The 21,322-nt window shown below is 41.6% G+C and overlaps 1 protein-coding gene across 2 annotated transcripts in view; it reads right to left on the minus strand.

Moving 5' to 3' along the window:
• pnpt1 (polyribonucleotide nucleotidyltransferase 1, mitochondrial) overlaps positions 1-21,322 on the minus strand; it is a 92,864-nt gene that overhangs the window by 49,159 nt on the left and 22,383 nt on the right. For both annotated transcript variants that reach the window (XM_070889601.1, XM_070889602.1), the window contains exons 7-14: positions 19,121-19,168; positions 17,724-17,837; positions 16,355-16,541; positions 9,505-9,556; positions 9,356-9,413; positions 7,391-7,487; positions 5,654-5,756; positions 1,333-1,403 (exon numbers count right to left, since the gene is read on the minus strand). In XM_070889601.1, coding sequence (XP_070745702.1) covers positions 1,333-1,403; positions 5,654-5,756; positions 7,391-7,487; positions 9,356-9,413; positions 9,505-9,556; positions 16,355-16,541; positions 17,724-17,837; positions 19,121-19,168 — 730 coding nt within the window. The remainder of the gene's footprint in view (positions 1-1,332; positions 1,404-5,653; positions 5,757-7,390; positions 7,488-9,355; positions 9,414-9,504; positions 9,557-16,354; positions 16,542-17,723; positions 17,838-19,120; positions 19,169-21,322) is intronic.

Genomic DNA, 21,322 nt, shown 5'->3' on the forward strand with positions numbered 1-21,322 from the left:
TCCGTCTCCTCCACCCTTTTAGGCAGTGCATTCCAGATCATAACCAGTTGCTGCGTTGAATCACGTTAAATCTGTGTACTCTGGTTCTCAACCCTTCCGTCAAAGGCCTGCTAAGGGAATATCAGGAGCTAGGAGGTAAATTTAAAAACTGGACCTTGAGGGTGGCAATATACAGATTACTACCAGAGCCATGTACTGATTGCATAAAGATAAACAGATTAGGAAAGCAAATGTGTGGCTGAAAGACAGGTGTGGGAAAGAGGGGTTCCATTTCAGGAAGGAGCTATACCATTGGGACAGGTTGCACCTGAACCGACCTGGGACTAAGACCCAAGCGGAAAGAATAGGGCTGCAGAAAGTACTTTGAACCAATAAAGTGGAGGGAGAGTTCGGGTAGAAACAACAGTAACATTCAGATAAGAAAAAGGGTTGAGAGCAAAGGTCAGAGTATAAAAAGCAATAAAGATAATATAAAGAACTCTATAAACGGTCATTATAACAATGTAAAGAGCATCACCAACAAATCTCAGAACTGGAAATCACTCCCCAAAAAGGTTGTGGATGCTGTATTAATTGAAATTTTCAAGACTGAGATCGATAGATTTTTGTTAGGTAAGGATATCAAGAGATAGGGATCAAAGGCGGGTAGATGGAGTTAAGATACAGATTAGCCATGATATAATTGAATGGCAGAACAGGCTTGAGGGGCTGAATGACCTACTTCTATCCCCATGTGGAGAAAACCGACCAGTTAACATTTCTGATCCAGAGCCATCTTCAAGACCCAGAAATGTTAAACTTTATAAAATATGATTACTAGGATCAGTTAAAGCTACAGTTTACACAGGCTCAGGATTGAATCACAGTTTACACAAGCTCAGGATTGAATCACAGAGGTATGCAAAAATATTTGTCAGTTGGTAGCACATTTCAGCATCGACAGTCCTCTTTAAGATCCTTGACTGACAGTCTTGCCCTCCTAAGTATGGTGCCTAAAAACCAGAGGCTTTGAATAAAGTTTGGGGGAGGGGGCGGGGAGGATGGGTGGAGCGTAGATGAGAGAGAAAAAAGCAACTAAGTTTCGGAACTTTATTCCTAACTCAAAAAATAAAACAATCTGAACCTATTGCAAAGAGCGTTTAAAAAATAAAAAATTGTGCCCTGTCCCCTTCACCAAAAGAATGTTTCAATTACATTTTTTATTAGTAACCTGGCTAATGTTTTATAATCTCTGAATCTAACACACTGCACATTTTATACACAAGTTAGGTGAAATGCAATTTTTCAGGTATAGTGAAACAGAACACTGTGAGATGCATTTGCATGACTTACCTTATAAGAGTGGTGATAAGATCAGTTTTTACACTTGATTCTATGGAATCAAAGGTTACAGTACAAAGAACCTAGAAAGAAAAGAAACTCTTATGAAGACTATATTTGTGGTACCTCAAGTAAGAACTTGTATGAACACAACATATATACTTTGTTGCAATTTCTCGAAACATGATCTTTTCGCCTCACCAATTTTCTACCATGCTGTCCTGAAGACGTGAAATCTTACAGGGTGCAATAGGTGCTAGTAGTCCTCTGGTATCTCACCAAAGTAGCATTCTTCACTTTAGGAGTATAATCCAGCAATTCTAACAGAGGCAGCGCCACAACCAAGCCTGATACAACACCCAGACAAGCACACATCCAGCTAGAGTTGTTGAGTAACTAACCAGAGCATGAGCCTTGGGTGATTGTCCATTCATAGAAACATAGAAAATAAGTGCAGGGGTAGGTCATTCGAGTGGATCACCATTCAATATGATCATGCACTTCAGTACCCCATTCCTGCTTTCTCTCCATACCCCTTGATCCCTTCAGCCGTAAGGGTTACATCTAACTCCCTTTTGAATATATCTAACGAACTGGCCTCAACAACTTTCTGTGGTAGAGAATTCCACATGCTCACAACTCTCTGGGTGAAGAAGTTTCTCCTCATCTTGGTCCTAAATAGCTTACCCCTTATCCTTAGATTGTGACCCCTGGTTCTGGACTTCCCCAACATCAGGAACATTCTTCCTGCATTTAACCTGTCCAATCCCGTCAGAATTTCATATGTTTCTATGAGATCCCCTCTCATTCTTCTAAATGTCATTGAATATAAGCCGAGTCGATCCAGTCTTTCTTAATATGTCAGTCGTGTCATCCCGGGAATCAGTCTGGTGAACCTTCGTTGCACTTGCTCAATAGCAAGAATGTCCTTCCTCAGATTAGGAGACCAAAACTGTACACAATATTCAAGGTGTGGCCTCACCAAGGCCCTGTACAACTGTAGTAAGACCTCCCTGTTCCTATACTCAAATCCTCTCGCTATGAAGGCCAACATGCCATTTGCCTTCTTCACCGCCTGCTGTACCTGTATGCCAATTTTCAATGACTGATGAACCATGACACCCAGGTCTCGTTGCACCTCCCCTTTTACTAATCTATCACCATTCAGATAATAATCTGCCTTCCTGTTTTTACCACCAAAGTGGATAACCTCACACTTATCTACATTATACCGCATCTGCCATGTATTTGCCCACTCATCTAGCCTGTCCAAGTCACCCTGCAGTCTCTTAGCATTCCCCTCACAGCTCACACTGCCACCCAGCTTAGTGTCATCTGCAAACTGCAAACATTCAATTCCTTCGTCTAAATCATTAATATATATTGTAAATAGCTGGGGTCCCAGCACTGAACCTTGTGGTACCCCACTCGTCATTGCCTGCCATTCTGAAAAGGACCAGTTTATTCCTACTCTTTGCTTCCTGTCTGCCAACCAGTTCTCTATCCACGTCAATACATTACCCCCAATACCATGTGCTTTAATTTTGCACACTAATCTAGTGTAGGACCTTGTCAAAAGTCTTATGAAAGTCTAACTATACCGCATCCACTGGCTCCCCCTTGTCCACTCTACTAGTTACATCCTCAAAAAATTCTAGAAGATTTGTCAAGCATGATTTCCCTTTCATAAATCCATGCTGATTTGGACCGATTCTGTCACTGCTTTCCAAATGCGCTGTTAGTACATCTTTAATAATTGATTCCAACATTTTCCCCACTACCGATGTCAGGCTGACAATTCCGTTTTCTCTCTCCCTCCTTTTTTTAAAAAGTAGTGTTACATTAGCTACCCTCCAGTCCATAGGAACTGATCCAGAATCTATAGAATGTTGGAAAATGACCACCAATGCATCCACTATTTCTAGGGCCACTTCCTTAAGTACTCTGGGATGCAGACTATCAGGCCCTGGGGATTTATCGGTCTTCAATCCCATCAATTTTCCTAACACAATTTTCTGATTAATAAGGATTTCATTTAGTTCCTCCTTCTCACTAGAACCTCGGTCCCCTAATATTTCCTTGGAAGGTTATTTGTGTCTTTCTTAGTGAAGACAGAACCAAAATATTTGTTCAACTGGTCTGCCATTTCTTTGTTCCCCATTATAAATTCACCTGATTCTGATTCTATGGGACCTATATTTGTCTTCAGTAATCTTTTTCTCTTCACGTATCTTTCGAAGCTTTTGTAGTCAGTTTTTATGTTCCCTGCAAGCTTACTCTCATATTCTATTTCCCCCCTACTAATTAAACCCTTTGTCCTCCTCTGCTGAACTCTAAATTTCTCCCAGTCCTCAGGTTTGCTGTTTTTTTGGCCAATTTATATGCCTCTTCCTTGGATTTAACACTATCACTAATCTCCCTTGTTAGCCACGGTTGAGCCACCTTCCCCATTTTATTTTTACGCCAGACAGGGATGTATAATTGTTGAAGTTCATCCATGCTATCTTTAAATGTCTGCCAATGCCTATCCACCATGAACCCTTTAAGTATCATTCACCAGTCTATCCTAGCCAAATCACGTCTCATACTGTCGAAGTAATCTTTCTTTAAGTTCAGGACTCTAGTCTCTGAATTAACTGTGGCACTCTCCATCTTAAATGAAGAATTCTACCATATTATGGTCACTCTTCCCCAAGGGGCCTCGCACAACAAGATTTCTAATTAATCATCTCTTATTACACAACACCCAGTCTAGGATGGCCAGCTCTCTCGTTGGTTCCTCGACATATTGGTCTAGAAAACCATCCCTTATACACTCCAGGAAATCCTCCTCCACCGTATTGCTACCAGTTTGGTTAGCCCAATCTATATGTAGATTAAAGTCACCCATGATGACTGCTGTACCTTTATTGCACGCATCCCTAATTTCCTGTTTGATGCATCCCCAACCTCTCTATGACTGTTTGGTGGTCTGTACACAACTCCCACTAGCGTTTTCTGCCCTTTGGTGTTCCAGTTCTACCCATACAGATTCCACCTCATCCACGCTAATGTCCTTCCTTACTATTGCATTAATCTCCTGTTTAACCAGCAATACTACCCTACCTCCTTTTCCTTTCAGTCTATCTTTCCTGAATATTGAATATCCTTGGATGTTGAGTTCCCAGCCTTGGTCACCCTGGAGCTATGTCTCCGTAATCCCAATTACATTATATCCGTTAACAGCTATCTGCGCAGTTAATTCATCCACCTGATTACGAATGCTCCTCGCATTGAGACACAGAGCCTTCAGGCTTGTTTTTTTTAACATTCTTTGTCCTTTTAGAATTATGTTGTAATGTGGTCCTTTTTGATTTTTGCCTTGGATTTTTCTGCCTCTACTTTTATTTTTTTCCTTTATACCTTTTGCTTCTGACCCCATTTTACTTCCCTCTGTCTCCCTGCATAGGTTCCCATCCCCCTGCCCTATTAGTTTAAATCCTCCCCAACAACACTAACAAACACTCCCCCTGGGACATTGGTTCCAGTCCTGCCCAGGTGCAGATCATCCGGTTTGTACTGGTCCCACCTCCCCTAGAACCGGTTCCAATGTCCCAGGAATTTGAATCCCTCCCTCTTGCACCATTCCCCAAACCACGTATTCATCTTAACTGTCCTGCTATTCCTACTCTGACTTGCATGTGGCACTGGTAGCAATCCTGAGATTACTACCTTTGAGGTCCTACTTTTTAAATTTAACTCCTAGCTTCCTAAATCCCAGCAGTTTGGAGTTAAGCTTAATTGTAGCAGCTCTCCACTGTCCTCAGAGATCACCACAAACTGTAATGGGAGCCTCATAGTATCTATGGTTTAGCCAATCTGGATGAACTTACTGAGCCATTAAGAGAGTCAAAATAATGTTATGTTACAGTTCAAGGATACCACCTGCAATGAAAAAAAAATCAATTTTTTTTATTGACTGCAGCAAGACAATACCCATGTGGTTGATTTGGCTAAAGTATTATGCAACAATACATTTGCTAAAGCCAGTAAAAAGATTTTATAACGGTAGATTGAACAATAACTATAGCATAATCCTGTATACGGTTTACTCTTAATAATTCAAAGTCTTTTTGTACTTAAAAAACCTTCACATTATCCACAAATTCAAGTTAACATAAGTAATGCAGCAAAGTGAAAACTTAGTGCTCAAAAATTCAAATTGAGTAACTTTGAATGAAGAGTAGACTGCACATTAAAAAAAAACAGATCTTACAGTTGGCATGCGCATACAGGGTATTAGCAAAAGTATACTTTTCTCAAGGATGCAATTTTAGTTAAGTTTATTCAGTACCTGTGTCTGTCCCCTCTGAAACAATGCAGATCCATGAAGAGGCTTATACATATCAACTTCACAATTAATGTTCCTAAGAGCTCTCAAGTCTCTACCATCACACCTATAATATAATGGAAGGTTCTTAAGCTTTTAAGATTTAAATAGCATTTCAACATCACAACTAAGGTTGCAACTCTCAGACTACTATGAATCAGTTCTTTATATTTTAATTTTTACTTGATAACATTCACTAAAATTCAGAGTCAATTTTATCCTGTTACATGATAAAATACACAACTCCTTTCTGATAAATTCAACTGTATGCCAAGGACTCAAAGGGTTAACCAAACCATTTAGTAATGAAAGCAGCAGTTTGAAGAGTGGGTGTGGCACGAGGCTTGTACAAACTGTACTTTCAACTACGAAACCTGGGTTGAAATCCAGCTCAGACAAAACAATCACCCAAGGTCTTGTGTTACAAATTTGTAATTCCAAACACATTGTTGTTCAGTGCCAATACTGGAGTTAATTTCTACTGACAAATTCGCAGGGTGATGAACATCAAACAATGATGGTGGCCACAATGATTAATATTACACCTAGTTTTAGAATCCTATGGTATCTTTCTTTTTAAATTATTATTCTCTGATTTGCTTTTGGGCTATGGGACCGAGGACATTAAGAGTCAACCATGTAGGGTGGGATTAGAATCATGTGTAGATCAGACCAGTGACAGGTTCCCTTCCCCAGAAGCCATTAGTGAACCAGTTGGGTTTTTACAGAAATCCAGCACCTTTCATAGTCTTTTTACTGGTGCCAGATTTATTGAATTCAATTTCACAATTTGTCATGGTGGGATTGCTAGTCCATAACAAAACCACTACCATACCCCATCATTTATTGTCAGTGTCACCTCATTGTAACACAAGCTATTCCTTGGCCAAGTGCAAAAGCAGATGATCTCTCAAGTTATATGCAATGCCATTTAAAAATTATTTGGCAGAAGATGTGCAAAAAATCTTCTACGGTGACACCCCTTTCTATTTTATTAGCCTGAAGGGGCAGTACCTCACTTCTGCTAAGTGTGTCTACTGCTGACAAAGGCAAAAACTGGAACTCATATTTGGGGATCTGAAGTCACAAGCCTGGTCCATTAACTCACTCACAACCAACCAAAATAACTGTTAAAAGTTAAGAAAGCTGTACCAAGTTCTCAGTGAACGAGTCCAGAGCCAAAAACTCATTGAGTTTAGCATGAATGAAACATATTACTAACAGAAAGAGTGTAAAACACAGGCTAGTTACTATGTCACCAGAGTGATACAATTGTCATAACTAGTGACATGACCAATGAAGCTCTATATTAGGTCAGTAGATCTCAATGACAGCACATTGATCTTTAGGTGGATTTATAAAATGTGTTATATACTGCTTGTATCACACCAGTTGTAGAACCATTTTCAAGACATTACCATTTATATGGCATACCATTACGATACTTATGAGCTGTAATCTGCCATACTTCAACCAACGAATACGTGTTTCTATTATTAAAAAGGAAAATACAATGAGGTTGAACTCCTGGGAGCCCTGGATTGACTCTTCAATATAGAGCGGTGAACTATTTCATTTCTAAAACCTTTTGGGTACAACTATGCAGCAATAAAAAATATTTTTACCCCAACAAAAATTACTCTTTAGAACATAATATAATGCAGTAAACTAAAATAACCAACAATTGAAGACATTTCTTACCGTAGATATTCATTCATGATAATATTTCTAAAAACTTCTTTGGAAACTACATTAAATGCCTCCATTACTTCATATGGTTCAGCCTCAGAAAATGTATCTACAAGAGAAAATGAAATGAAATATTGTTTTGCAGATTTAGGAACACATTAGAGGGCTGTTATTAGATCAGAGAATACTTTAAAGCCCAAAGAATTAAAGCAGCAAAACTTTCTTTAAGAAAGGAACTTTGTGATGAAAAAGTTCCAGGGAAATAATGGGCCTGAATTTGCGGTCGGCGGTGTAGCTAAGGAGTTCACTGCCGACATCCGAACGAAATCTGCACTTACCTCGTGCAAACCCCCCTTCAAAAGGTTGCATTCAAACGCTGCAGAGTTGTGCGTAGTGTAGTGGCCCATTGATCCCAGGAGCACACCATTGTACGTATGCAAACCTGGGACCACGTGGTGTGGTGCTCCTTTCACTTCCTGACTCTTAGCCAATCAGGAAAGGGGAGATTGCTAATTTGCCCAGAACTCATTTTAAATAATTTAGCAACCAGGAATGCGATTTTATTAATAAATTACACTCATTGCAACAGTACTTAAAACACAAACCAAGATTACAAACCTTTAATTCCAGTCTTAGTCCTATTTAATTTGTTTCTCCCTTATTAGACTAACTAACTTTTGATTAATTTAAATAATCTAAAATCGAGAGCTTAAACATCTGATAACAGGAGGAAATCAATTAATTAAATCCTATCTAAATAGAAGTTGGGAATTAAACTGAAACTACAAAAGGCTTTTGGGCAGCAAAGATGGTGACATGAAAAGGCCCCTTTTTCAAACTCGAACAGATCAAAGCTTCTTTCAAAGTTTGTATCCGCTCAGACACGAACTAGTGCCTCATTATTATGAGCTGTAGCATAAAGTACTACATTTTTCTCACCCCCTCCTCCCCTTATGCGCCTGTTTGCACCAGACGTTAAAAATTTCAGGGTCATTAATGCGCAGTAGGTGGGCAATTAACCCAACTTTTCAGCAACACATTGATCTGAATGAGTAGGTGAAATGTGCAGGGAAGCAGATGCGTAGTCGGAACTAGACAAATCGTAAGTTCGGGATTTAGCGCATGAAATCCTAAATTTGCAGTCAATTTCAAAGACGGTATGATGGCGTACTCTCAGACTATGTCTTCATACCAACCGCGAATTCAGGGCCAATATGATTGCTGTTTTTAGGATTCAAAAGGGACCAGATAATGTAGACCAGAGGACACAGGGATAAATTAAAAACTAATCTGTAGAAACAATATTTCAGTGAGCAAGCAGTCAATCTATGAAACAAACTCCCTATGGAGATAGTGGAAGCAGTTGGAATTGATTAATTCAAATGCAAATTAGATAGATTTCTTTCAGAAAATAACATTTTGGGATACAATATACGAGTAATACGAGACACGACACGTGGTAAATGTAGCATGCTTGGAAGGAACAGGTGACTTTGGACCTATGGTTCCCTAGGCTGTCTACCACTGGGGTTTTCCTCACATCATGTCTGGGTCTGTTGCAGACGAATTGATAGAGCTTGATTGCTATGATTAGTCAGCAATTCCATTATCACACCATTCTACTACCTGAATGATAGAAGACAAACTAAATGGACCGTGGTCTTTTTTCATATACTAAAATCCCCACTACTAGAATATGCTAGCAGCCTTTTAGTCGATATAAACTAGCCCAAATATTGATGCACATAGATCATATGGCATCCAGTTACTTCTTGAGTGAGAATGTTTTCACCAATCAGTACTGAAAATTCAATGATCTCTGGTTTGAGACCTGGTTGAAGCCTTTAAATAGAACATTGTGTACCAAGTGTCTTTCTACTATGCTAAAATTGTGCTCAACAAAATGTTGGCTTCTATTGATCACGAGCATACAGATAGTTTACATTCTTTCTAATAAGCAAGACATATGAATCATACCTCGTAACTGTTCTTCTGTTTCAAGTCTGATTTTGTTAATGGCGTCATCTCTTGAAATCTTAATTATAAAATAAAATCATTTTAATTTAAAAAGTCTAAGTTAGATTGCTTCAAATCACACTAATCATTGCATATGAAAAGTAACTTACTTTGTCATGAGTGAAATCTGAAAATACTCCACGGACCTTCTCAGAAGCAAGCCTGAAGAATAGAAGCAAATTATTTCACAGCCTCTGCTATAACAACATATCATTGGATGATAAACTTCATTACAGACATATTTTCTTATTAAAATTCACATGTAAAGAGGAAAACTGCACGATGTGCTTATTTAGCAAAATTGCAAGTTATCGCTACGGCATAATCAATAGTTAATAACTTCTTTAAAAATACTGAGCATTTAAGTCTGGGAGCTTTAAGTAAATGCTGATTGCAATAAAGGAGCTGCGGTGGTGAAATGTTGAGTCAGTTCTATATTTGAGTTGGCCATCAATTACAGCCTCAGAACTGCTAAACACGTTTGTTTTATTATCCTCTTTGACGAAGTTTTTTTTAATATCAAATATTTTTAATTTTGGACGAGAGAGTTTGAGCTTTATGGCATCAATGGACAACAGACTTGTCCACCAACATCAAAAATGACTTTTATGAATATAATTAAGTACTCAGGTTATGTTTCACTGTACTATATCACATCCCTATATTATAAACGCTTAAACTTATAAACCGAAAACGGCGCACCTCGGAGCTGGACACCTGTTCTTCGCGCCTAAAAGTGCGCTTAAAAAAAAAAACTCCGAGATTCTCCGGCTCCTCGGAGCTCTAACTCTGCTTGGTGCGGCGCGCACTTCTCAGCAGGGGTTGGAGCCAAACACTCGCGCCGATTCTGGAAGTAGTGGGGGACGGGTCCAATTTAAATGAACCTTCGTGGTGCCGGCAACCCTGCGCGTGCGCGTTGGAGCGTGCGTGCACGCGCAGTAACAAACAAACATTGGCACTCGGCCATTTTTAAAAGGACTGGAGAAAAAGTGAAGAGTTGTTTCTTGGTCCCCTTCAAAGGCTTGTAATTTAATTTTTGTGATATTTCTGTGTGTGAGGGAGTGCTTTTAGCAGCACTGTTGAATAAATCACCTGCTGAAATCAGTGAGTTCAGCTTTTCACTGCTAAACTTGCAGAACCAATGCTGCATTGGTGCATGCAAATTAAGGACTGTGTGTTTTGAGAAATAAGAGTGCCAATTCAACGTTGCAATGGATCAACGTCCACCAAGAACAAAGAATTTCTTGCATGAGGAAGTAGAGATATTAGTCAACGTAATTGAGCAGAGATGGCAGGAGCTAGATACCAGCAACAGAGGTCACATAAAAGTGCTACCTAAAGAAATGAAGAAACGCTGGAACCAAGTTGCAGAAGATTACTGCGCAGTGGTGCATACCATGAGATCTGGAAGCCAGTGTAAAAATAAATGGCACGACCTTGGTCAAGTAGTTAGTGTAAGTAATATTTCCCATTTTTAATTTAATCGTAATTGTAACCTGGCTATCTGTATGTCCCACCTTGCAGACTGACACACTCTGTAAAAAGTTATATTTTACTCTTTGCAGAAGAAATTGGCCCACAACAACTCGTACAGGAGGAGGCGTGCCCAATCTGCATCCACTGACACCCTTGGAACAAAAGGTAGCTGCTATGATGAGTCGGACATGGAGAAAAGCAATCGGTAAAGCACAAGCTGGGCCCGCACGCGAGGAAGAGGGTAAGTCCTGAAAATGCATCATGGCCCTTTAAATCAACCTGCTGCCTGGCCTGCTATGTGTGAGAGTACTCATGCCACCCATCCGGCCCCCTCCCTTGCTGTTAAACATTTGACTGTTCTGATGTATTTTGCAGAACATGATGATGATGATGCTGCTGCTGCTGCTGCTGCCAACCCTGAGGATCCTGAGAATACAGAACAAGAACCAGTACAACCAGCTGCGGACGATCCAGACTGGATGATGGCAGCGATGACTGAAATGTCTGCAGGGTAGAGCTTCCAATTTAATGTTTATGAGCCCCCATCAAGGGGCATCAGAGTTTCAACCCCTAGCATGGGTCTTGGTTCCACCTTCCATGGTTTCGCTTCCGATGTTGTGGGTCCCAGTGGTGCTGCTGGTATAATGCAGCATTCTACAGTCAGTGCACTACCGTCCCAGCCTGCACCTCCCTCTCGCATAGGTTCTGGTTCCACCTACTATGGTTTTGATTCCGACGCTTCGGGTCCCAGTGTTGCTGCTGATATCATGGAGCAGTTTACACCCATTCGTCCAACATCCCAGTCCACGGCTCGCACTCGAGTGCTGTCGTCTGGAACACCGAGCATCCCACCATTCCAGCCTGAGCCTCTCCCTCCAGTTCAGCCGTCTGCAACACAGAGCGTCCCACAGTCCCAGCCTGCGCCTCCCTGTGTAGTGGTGCCGTTTGCAACACCGAGCATCCCACTGTCCGTGCCCGCGCCTCCCAGTGTAGTGGTGCCACAAGGCAGACCCAGGCAGAGGAGAAGGAGATTGGAGACACGCTCTCCTGAGATGCAGCGTGCAACAGATGCGACTCAGGTTGTGGCATTGGGTATGGAGACCAATGAGCTTACCCGATCACTCATCGGTGGCGTCAATGCAGTAGGTGAAGAGTTGACGGTCCTGACGGGAGAAATAGCAGTAATGACACGGGAACTTAGGGAGGGAATGTCCGAGGGAGTGCAATCGACGGCACAGGCCGTCAGGGAGGGCATGCAAAGGACGGCACAGGCCATCAGGGCGGGCATGCAAGTGTCGGCACAGGCCGTCAGGATGGGCCTGGTTGAGGTAGCTGCTGCAATAAGGGCACACAGCCCAGCCAATCAAATGACACCCCCATGAGGAAGTGAACATTCACTGAGATATGGAGGAGACATGGTTGCAGCCTTTCTTTGCTGCTTTTGTTCTTGTTCTTGATGTAGCTGTAGTAGCGTTTTTCAAATTGAAATTGTTTTGTAAGTTTTGTAACTTTACAACATAAGGGATCTTATGGTTTTTAAGGGATCTTATAGTGTGAATGCTCTCACATTTTTTTGTATCTTATTTAATTTTGCACCTAAAAAGTGATCCTGAAGTTTAAGTATTCTTCAGAGTGTAAGATTTTTCACAATGAAACTGTTTTGTAAGTTTTGTAACTTTACAACATATAAGTGATCTCAGGGTTTTCAAGTGATCTTATAGTGTAAATGCTCTCACATTCTGTAAATTATTTAATTTTGCATCTAAAAAGTGATCTTGAAGTGTAAGTGATCTTGAGTGTAAAATTTTTCACATAAAAAGTGTTTTGTAACTTTTGTAACTTTACAAGTTTTTAAGTGATCTTAAAGTTTTTAAGTGATCTTCAAGAGTCATATTAAAAAGTATAGTTTGATACAACAAATATTTTATTAGAGTGATGTTAACTTTTCAATAAAATATTTTTTCATTAAAACTGTTTCATGTTCCATTAACACAACACAACGTAGGAACAACTGCAAAGAATAAACATGTCCATACGCAAAAGTGGTCGCAGAGCCCTCAGGGATCAGTAGTTGAAGCGTTCACGGATGAGCTGCTGGCGCAGGGCTCGAGCAATCGTTAAAGGGGCACGATGGACAGCCCTCCTCCGACCTCGTGCTCCGGCATCAGGCACTTGCATGCTTTCCTGATTGTCGTTATCATCCACATCTTGGTCTTCTGTAATACTATCATGCACTGGACCCTCACGTGGGTCTTCTGGTTCCACTACCAGCTCCTGCTGCCTCATGATAGCCAAGTTATGAAGCATGCAGCACACAACAGTGAAATGACCGACAATCTGAGGAGAGTATAGCAAGTGTCCTCCGGAATGGTCCAGGCATTGGAATCGCTGTTTCAATATGCCAATGGTCCTCTCAATGATGCTGCGCGTCGCAATGTGCGCCATGTTGTATTGACGGTCAGCTTCTGTCCGTGTCACGCGTATGGGCGTCATGAGCCAGGTGGTCAGGCCGTACCCTTTGTCTCCCAGTAGCCAGCTCTGCCCTTCTGGCTGCTGCTCAAACATGTCAGATAGAACGCTGTTGCGTAGGATGAACGCATCGTGGGTGCTGCCAGGGTATCTCGCATCGACTGACATGGTGCGCTGCTTGTCGTCACACACGAGCTGCACATTGATAGAGTGGAAACCTTTCCTATTTCGGTACTGCTCAGATTCCTCCACAGGTGCTCGCAAGGCTATGTGGGTACAATCAATGCAGCCCTGTACCTTTGGGAAGCCGGCAATCCTGAAGAAGCCCACAGTCCTCTCATGGATCGCTTGTGCGGTCATTGGGAAATTGATGAAGTCATTCCTTCGCGCATACAGTGCAGCCGTGACCTGGTAAACGCAGGCATGTATTGCACGTTGAGAGATGGCATCTCCAGTTGTAGCCTGAAACGATCCCGAGGCATCGAAAGAAAGTGCAGCTGTTACCTCCACTTCAACAGACAAGGCAGTTGGCGTTCTGCTTCTGGCCTGCAAATCTGCTCTCACCATATCACAGATCTCAGTGACAACTTCTCTGCGAAAACGCAGCCTTTTCACACAATCAGCCTCGCTCATGTCCAGGTACGAGCGCCTGGTTCGATATTGTCGACGTGGGTAAGGTCTCCTGCCCATCAACCTACGGGCTACGACGTTCCTGGTGCGGTGAGCTCTAATCAATTCTCTCCTATGCAGTGAATTGATGGCGAACCATTGCATAATACGTGGTGTTGACAATGCAGCACCCATTCTGCTAATTTAAATATAAAACTGTCTATGTGGCTGCCTCTCCCTGTCCAAATGGCCTCAGTCCCCCTCACAGCTCGAAGGCTGCTGCTGTATCTTCGGCTGCCGTCGAGCCACTGACGCCCTAAAGCGTGGCCGAATGGCCTCAAGCACCATAAAGAGCTGCGTGTGTCAGGTGTTGATTCTTTGGCCGCCGGCCAGCCACTGACGCCGCCCCTAAAGCATGGCCGAATGGCCTCAAGCACCATAAAGAGCTGCGTGTGTCAGGTGCCGATTCTTTGGCTGCCGGCCAGCCACTGACACCGCTGCTATCTCATGGCCGAATGGCCTCACGTCGGTCCGCTGTTGATTCTTCGGTTGCTGGCCAGCCACTGACGCCGCTGATATCTCATGGCCGAATGGCCTCGAGTCCGTCCGGTGTTGCTTTTTCGCGGCCAGCCACGAAGAGAATGAAGGCCTGCCTCAAGCACCGCAGCTCAGCTTGAAGGCTGCTTGCTGCCGCTGCCGTCGAGACACTGACGCCACACCCCTGCCTGTCTCCAACATGAAAGGCCTGCCTGAAGCACTTTCACACAGGTAGGAACTATGGTTTATTTAGTCTTTTCTTTGCTTATAAATTTTTATTCAGGTTGGATTTATTTGTATAATATTTGTATAAGTATAACTAAGGATTGATTGTAGAATTTAATGACTTCCCTTCCCCCCCCCCCCCCTCCCCCCTCCCCCCCCCCACCTCGTTCCCTATGCCTAATTTGTAACCTACGCCTGATTTTCTAAAGTGTAGACAAGGTTTTTTCAAGCGTACAAAAATCTTCACTTACTCCATTCTAAGTTAGTTTGGAGTAAGTTTTCACTGCCGAAACTTTGAAAACAGGCGTAAGTGGCCGGACATGCCCCCTTTTGAAAAAAAAATTCTGTTCCAAAGTGAAACTGTTCGAACTGACTAGAACTGGAGCAAACTAAATGCCGAGAATTCCGATTTGTAAGATATTCCGTTCTACACCAGTTGCTCCTAAAAATCAGGAGCAACTGAGGCCAAAACTTGGGGCCAATAAAACTGCCAGGAAGGTTCTATAAATCTAACTGATAAAAATTAATATACAGCACTACAAACTGAATCAGTTTCAAACACTAATGAGTAGATTTATGGATAAGCATAAATGATTAAATTATATCTGGAGAGGAGGCAAAAGAAAACACTATAGTTACTACCAAAATGTTATCGAAAAAACCAAGTTTCACGGTTGGTATACTTTGGGTTAAAAAAAAATCAGTTACAAAGATAATTGTCCCTCCCTATATTTAAAAAAAAATAATTCTTGCATAAACAATAAGGGTGAATAACAAGGGAACTTGTGGCTGAGCCGATCAGTGTACAGGAGCTGGATTAACATCAGATAGTTAACAACCTACAGCACTTCAACAATCTTCTCATTTCAAGTATACGGCTTTTCTTTTGAGTATATATACACAGGGTACACTATATTACTTTCTGAATACTTTCTCACTCCCTCTTGGATATCCCCGAGACACACATTAACCATGTCCTGCTACCAGGCTTCTTTAGCCAACTGCTAGGGGGTATACTAGAGTGACCCACTGACAACTCTTTCTTTTGGTGCTTCTACATTCAGAGGAGCAACTGACTGGAGGCACATCGTTTGGATGGATTCCCAAGTAAAAATATCAGGACCTGCAAGGAACACAAGTATATCTATAAATCTACCCACAGGTTAAGGCCATCTGATTCAGGAAAGTGAATGTTTCCATCATGATGTGCTGCTCAAGTGTGCACATTCATCAATTTCTATCACAATTGTTCAGTAACCTCTCTAAACCAGTTCTTTCAAAGATGCTGTCCACACTCAAAATGTAAATAGTAGAGTGCACAACAAAAGTAAAAATAACAAGTTTAGAAAAGGATATGAAAAATTTAAGTCATAATTTAAAAATTCCCTGTTCAAGACCATAATACTGTTCTTGAGTTATGAAGAATTGGAACACAATGGATAAGAGTGCACCTTTTGCTAAACATCAATTATTTCACACTTAATAGCAGTATATGGTGTTCCAAATTGGACAGCCACTCAGCAGTGGTGGTCAGAGCATTCCTTAACTTGTGTGAAAGACTCTTATTACTGATGTCTACAGTTCTCGTGGATATGGGTCTTTTACATTAATGACGAGTCACCAACTGAGAATCACAGAACTTACTGTCTCGCATATTCCGCTATTTCTGTGGAAGGGGTAAACAGCTTCTGAGGTGTCCTTTTGGGATTTCCATGCTCTTTTGCTAGCTGCTGAATGGCCAGTATGATTTGCTGCGTGTGTTTGACGCCCATTTTGATAGCGTGACAAAAATCCTGTTGCAACACATTCTCTGCTGCTGCTTCCATCATGACTAGTAAAGGAAATAAATGATTTGAAAACTTATTTGATTTGTTTTTGTATTTAATAAGATCATAATGACAACCTAAGAGATCTCTTTATTTCTTATAACTTGTTTTCAAAATTCTTTGAGGTATCAAATACTATTGCCAATATATAGGGCAGTATAATGGGACTCAAATAAAGTATAAGCATGCAATACTGTGTATTCAGTCAAAAGTGAACACACATATTGACTCGCTACCATACAGAGATCAAAATATTTTTGTGAGCCTTTGCAGAACTTAAAAACAAAATCAACAATTATATTCTAACATTATGCACTGCTGATGTGCCCCAAAATATTTCCTGCATGTGAGACTCTTTGAATCATGTCAGGATGATGTTGTCAATTTTTATTTCAGATTTTCAGCACCCACAGTATTTTGCTTTTACTGCACAATTGATACTCGTTTTAGATTTATTTATGCTACCCTTTCATCATGCATCCTTCCTCAAATGACAGAGTAGAGACTATTTGCTCCCCACCCCTATACCAGGAGAAAATTGAGTCAAGGTTAGAAGTCACATGATCCAGTTGACTTGCCCACTGATTTTCCTTCATGCCTTCTTTGAAGAAACAGGTAGACTCCCCAAAAATGTTGAGATCTCTGGAATTTATCATGTAGGGAATCATGGTAATAAACTCCTACACACTCTGCAGCACATTATGTTGGAACATAAATGCTCTGCATTGTCACAGTGCACGGATTAGGACTAATTTTAAACTACATATTAGAATACTGCCTAGCAAGTTTTCTTGTGTACTATATTTGCAACTTAAACATTTTCCTGGCTTAATTTATGTAACAAAATAGGGATAGCAAATGGTCAGTACAATTTTTGGATTAAAAAAAAAATTAAATTCAAAAACATTCAAACTGATAATCAAGCTGAGATGCCACATTTTATAATTATTTAAAAATTACATTAAATACTATACAATTCAGCCACAAATCTCTTATTCAGTAGTTAGGTCCTTCATTGAAACACCTGTGAACTCATCCCTTTTTGGCGTGGAAGCAAGTTATCCTCGATATGAGGGACTGCCTATGATGATTTAGTAGTTAGGAAACTTAAAAGGGTGCAAATGCTTTACTGCATAAACTATGTTTAACAGCAGACAACAGATGACTTGAGAAGATCAAATGCTCACCAACTTGGCTCTGAGGTCCTCCAGCCAGCACCAGGTTTAAAGTGCTTAACGCCATCTCTTTTCGAGTTGGGTTAATTACAACCTCTCCATCTACGAGGCCAACTCTTACAGCACCTGAAAGAAGTATTGCAGAATAGTGTCATTTTTAAACAACTGACTGCAGATGTTATGCACAAAGCAATAGGAATAGTAATGGCAACAAATTCTAACATGTTGGCCCTGAATTTGCGCTCCCCATGAGCACATACCAAGTGCGCATGTGCCCGTGGGGTCCCTGCAAGTTCCGGGTACTAAAGGGCCTCCACGAGCGGAGAGAGAGTTGGACTATTTACCCAACTCCTTCCCTTCAAATTCTTACGACTGATAAAAGCAGGCTGATAAAAGGCCTGCTTTTATCAGCGTAAGGCTTTTAAAGCACAGAATAATAAATTTTTTTCAATAATTTAAACATTTAAAATCTCATTAAATAAGGTAAGTTTATTTTTAGACCCATTAAAATATGTATATTTATTTTTCAAAAAAGTACATTTGTTTTAAATAATTAAATTCCATTTTGATCAATTTTAAATGTGATTTTTAAAATTTAATCTTAAGTGCTTGTGTGTTTTTGGGGGCAATCCCATTTATACTTATGGTGATTGGAACTATAAGTATGAATGGGAAAACCCTATTCTGATAGGTTTGGCCGGCCCACATGATCCCAGTGATGCGTACGAAGCGCATATGCTGCTGGGATACGTGGGCCTCTATGCAGGTCTTCGCATGGAGGCCCAGGACCAGAAGTCTCCAAAACTCCGGGAACAACAGGTACTTTCGTAAAAATTTTTGCAGTCAGAGGCATCCATCTGCAGGAAGCCTCCGACTGCAAATTCTGGCCCGATATTGATGAAAAATACTAGCAAAGTAACTATTTTAGTAAATGTAGATTAGTTTGTTGCAAGGGTATCATTTTCCAAAGCGCTCTATTAATAGCTTATTTTTGCTGGCTTATTGACAACTTTTTTGAATCATACAGGAGCTTGAAATCCAAATTTTTGCTGAGCTTTCAACTACCGTTTCAAGAATGAAAGGAGAAAGCACCCCATTTATTATTTCCTTATCATTTTATTTTTGTTAATTGAGAAAATGGATAAACAACCTGTTCCTAGACTGCATTCAATTGGCGAGCAGCTAAGTGGCCTAAAGGGCCATATCCTTTACTCCATATGGACAATTTATAAACCTTCCTTCACTGGGACTTCCTGATGAGACTGAGAATTTGCTTCATGGGGTAATTGCAAATGTAAAGCAGTCTCCTACCACCAATACCACAGTGCACAGGTCCATCAACATGGTATCCCATATAAATTAAAGAATATAGCTTGACTTCAGAAGTTCCTACATAAATGATTACCCACCTATGGGTCCATTCCATGGTATGTCGGACAATGCCAAGGCTGCAGATGCTATCAAAACAGAGAGTGGAAAAAAGTTTGAGCGTGGCAAATCTGAAACAGTAACACAGTGGCCACCAAGAAAATGCTTACTGGCTACTTTAAAAAATCTAATTTAGGAAAACAATCATTCATATTTCAGTGTTTTCACCAGAGCTGCTGTAAAACACCATGGTGGTCATGTGAAATTTTCATACGTCTATTTGAACTGTGAAAAGCAGTACAATTATAATTTTGCTCTTCAAAACTTGGGTTGTGTCTACAGAGATTATTTTTAGCTTTATAACACTAGTTCTGGTAGTATGAGAAATTTGAAGTGATAAATTACATGGGGTGGGGTAGAGTTTCCACTTTACGCACAATCACCAATTGCAGTTTCCGCTTAAACTCATATCTCCAAACCTAAAATCTGTCATGATGCAGCTCAATCGGGCAGCGTTTTAAAACAGAATAAAAAAAAAATATTCTGTTTAAGAGTGGTAGCTTGGTGAAGTTTGATTAATACCTGTACAGCTGAAATGGACTTATCACAAAAAATAAGCTTTTTAAATTACAGTGTCACCACCACCTGCGAGTAACCCGATTTTAAATGACTGAAAATGACTTGTTCGATTGGGATACAGTAGTCAGTTGCTTAGTGAATTATTTTTTTTTAAATTCATAACTTTTCAAAACAGACGAATGAGTGTCCTTGCGCCCAAAAGATATAGCTTAATTTTTGAAGCCTCCTCCAAAGCCCACAAACGAACGCAATTAGCAGAAATGCCCAATGGGGATTAATTCACTCGGGCGCATGGCCAGTTTTGTGGGCGGGGCCTGCTTCTATTGCAATGTTTTTAAAACGAGTGCAAAAGATCACGTACGGAAACTAGAGTTGCACTGAACGCAATTTGCACTTAAAAAACTCAAGTTTCGGCCTGAGTTGCTCCTATATTTTTTGGAGCAACTAGTTTAGAATGGAGCATCTTAGAAATTGCAATTCACAGGATTTAGTTTGCTCCAGTTCTAGTGAATTAGAATAGTTTCATTTTGGTACAGATTTTTTTCCAAAAAGGGGAGTGTCCAGCCACTTACACCTGTTTTGCAAGTTTAGGCAGCGAAAACTTACTCCAAACTAACTTAGAATGGAGTAAGTGTAGATTTTTGCATGCTCAGAAAAACCTTGCCTACACTTATAAATCAGGAGTAGGGAACGAGAGATTGGGGGGGTGGGGGGAGAGGGAAGTTTACAAACATTAAACACTTCACTTTTACAAATAAAGAGCCATCATCAATAATAAATGATAAATAAATCAACCAACAAATCAATCAAAAAAATTTGTAAAATAACATTAAAAAAATCAATCAATAAATAAAGAATGATTTCTACTCATCTATTGCAGCACTGGAAGCCCTCCAACAGCAAGCTGGGACCGCCCCCCCCCCCGCCGCAGTGTCTCTCTCTCTCTCTCTCTCTGTGTCTGTCAGTGTCTGTGTTTCTGAGAGAGGGAGGGGAAAGAGAGAGGGGGGGGGGAAAGAGAGGGGGGGGGGGAAAGAGAGGGGGGGGGGAAAGAGAGGGGGGAGGGGAAAGAGAGGTGGGAGGGGAAAGAGAGGGGGGAGGGGAAAGAGAGGGGGGAGGGGAAAGAGAGGGGGGGGGGAAAGAGGGGGGGGGGAAAGAGAGGGGGGGGGGGAAAGAGAGGGGGGGGGAAAGAGAGGGGGGAGGGGAAAGAGAGGGGGAGGGGAAAGAGAGGGGGGAGGGGAAAGAGAGGGGGGAGGGGAAAGAGAGGGGGGAGGGGAAAGAGAGGGGGGAGGGGAAAGAGAGGGGGGAGGGGAAAGAGAGGGGGGAGGGGAAAGAGAGGGGGGAGGGGAAAGAGAGGGGGGAGGGGAAAGAGAGGGGGGAGGGGAAAGAGAGGGGGGAGGGGAAAGAGAGGGGGGAGGGAAAGAGAGGGGGGAGGGGAAAGAGAGGGGGGAGGGGAAAGAGAGGGGGGAGGGGAAAGAGAGGGGGGAGGGGAAAGAGAGGGGGGAGGGGAAAGAGAGGGGGGAGGGGAAAGAGAGGGGGGAGGGGAAAGAGAGGGGGGAGGGGAAAGAGAGGGGGGAGGGGAAAGAGAGGGGGGAGGGGAAAGAGAGGGGGGGGAGGGGAAAGAGAGGGGGGGGAGGAAGAGAGGGGGGAGGGGAAAGAGAGGGGGG

This window comes from Pristiophorus japonicus, chromosome 9 (assembly GCF_044704955.1).
Source record: "Pristiophorus japonicus isolate sPriJap1 chromosome 9, sPriJap1.hap1, whole genome shotgun sequence".
NCBI classification, from domain to species: domain Eukaryota; kingdom Metazoa; phylum Chordata; class Chondrichthyes; family Pristiophoridae; genus Pristiophorus; species Pristiophorus japonicus.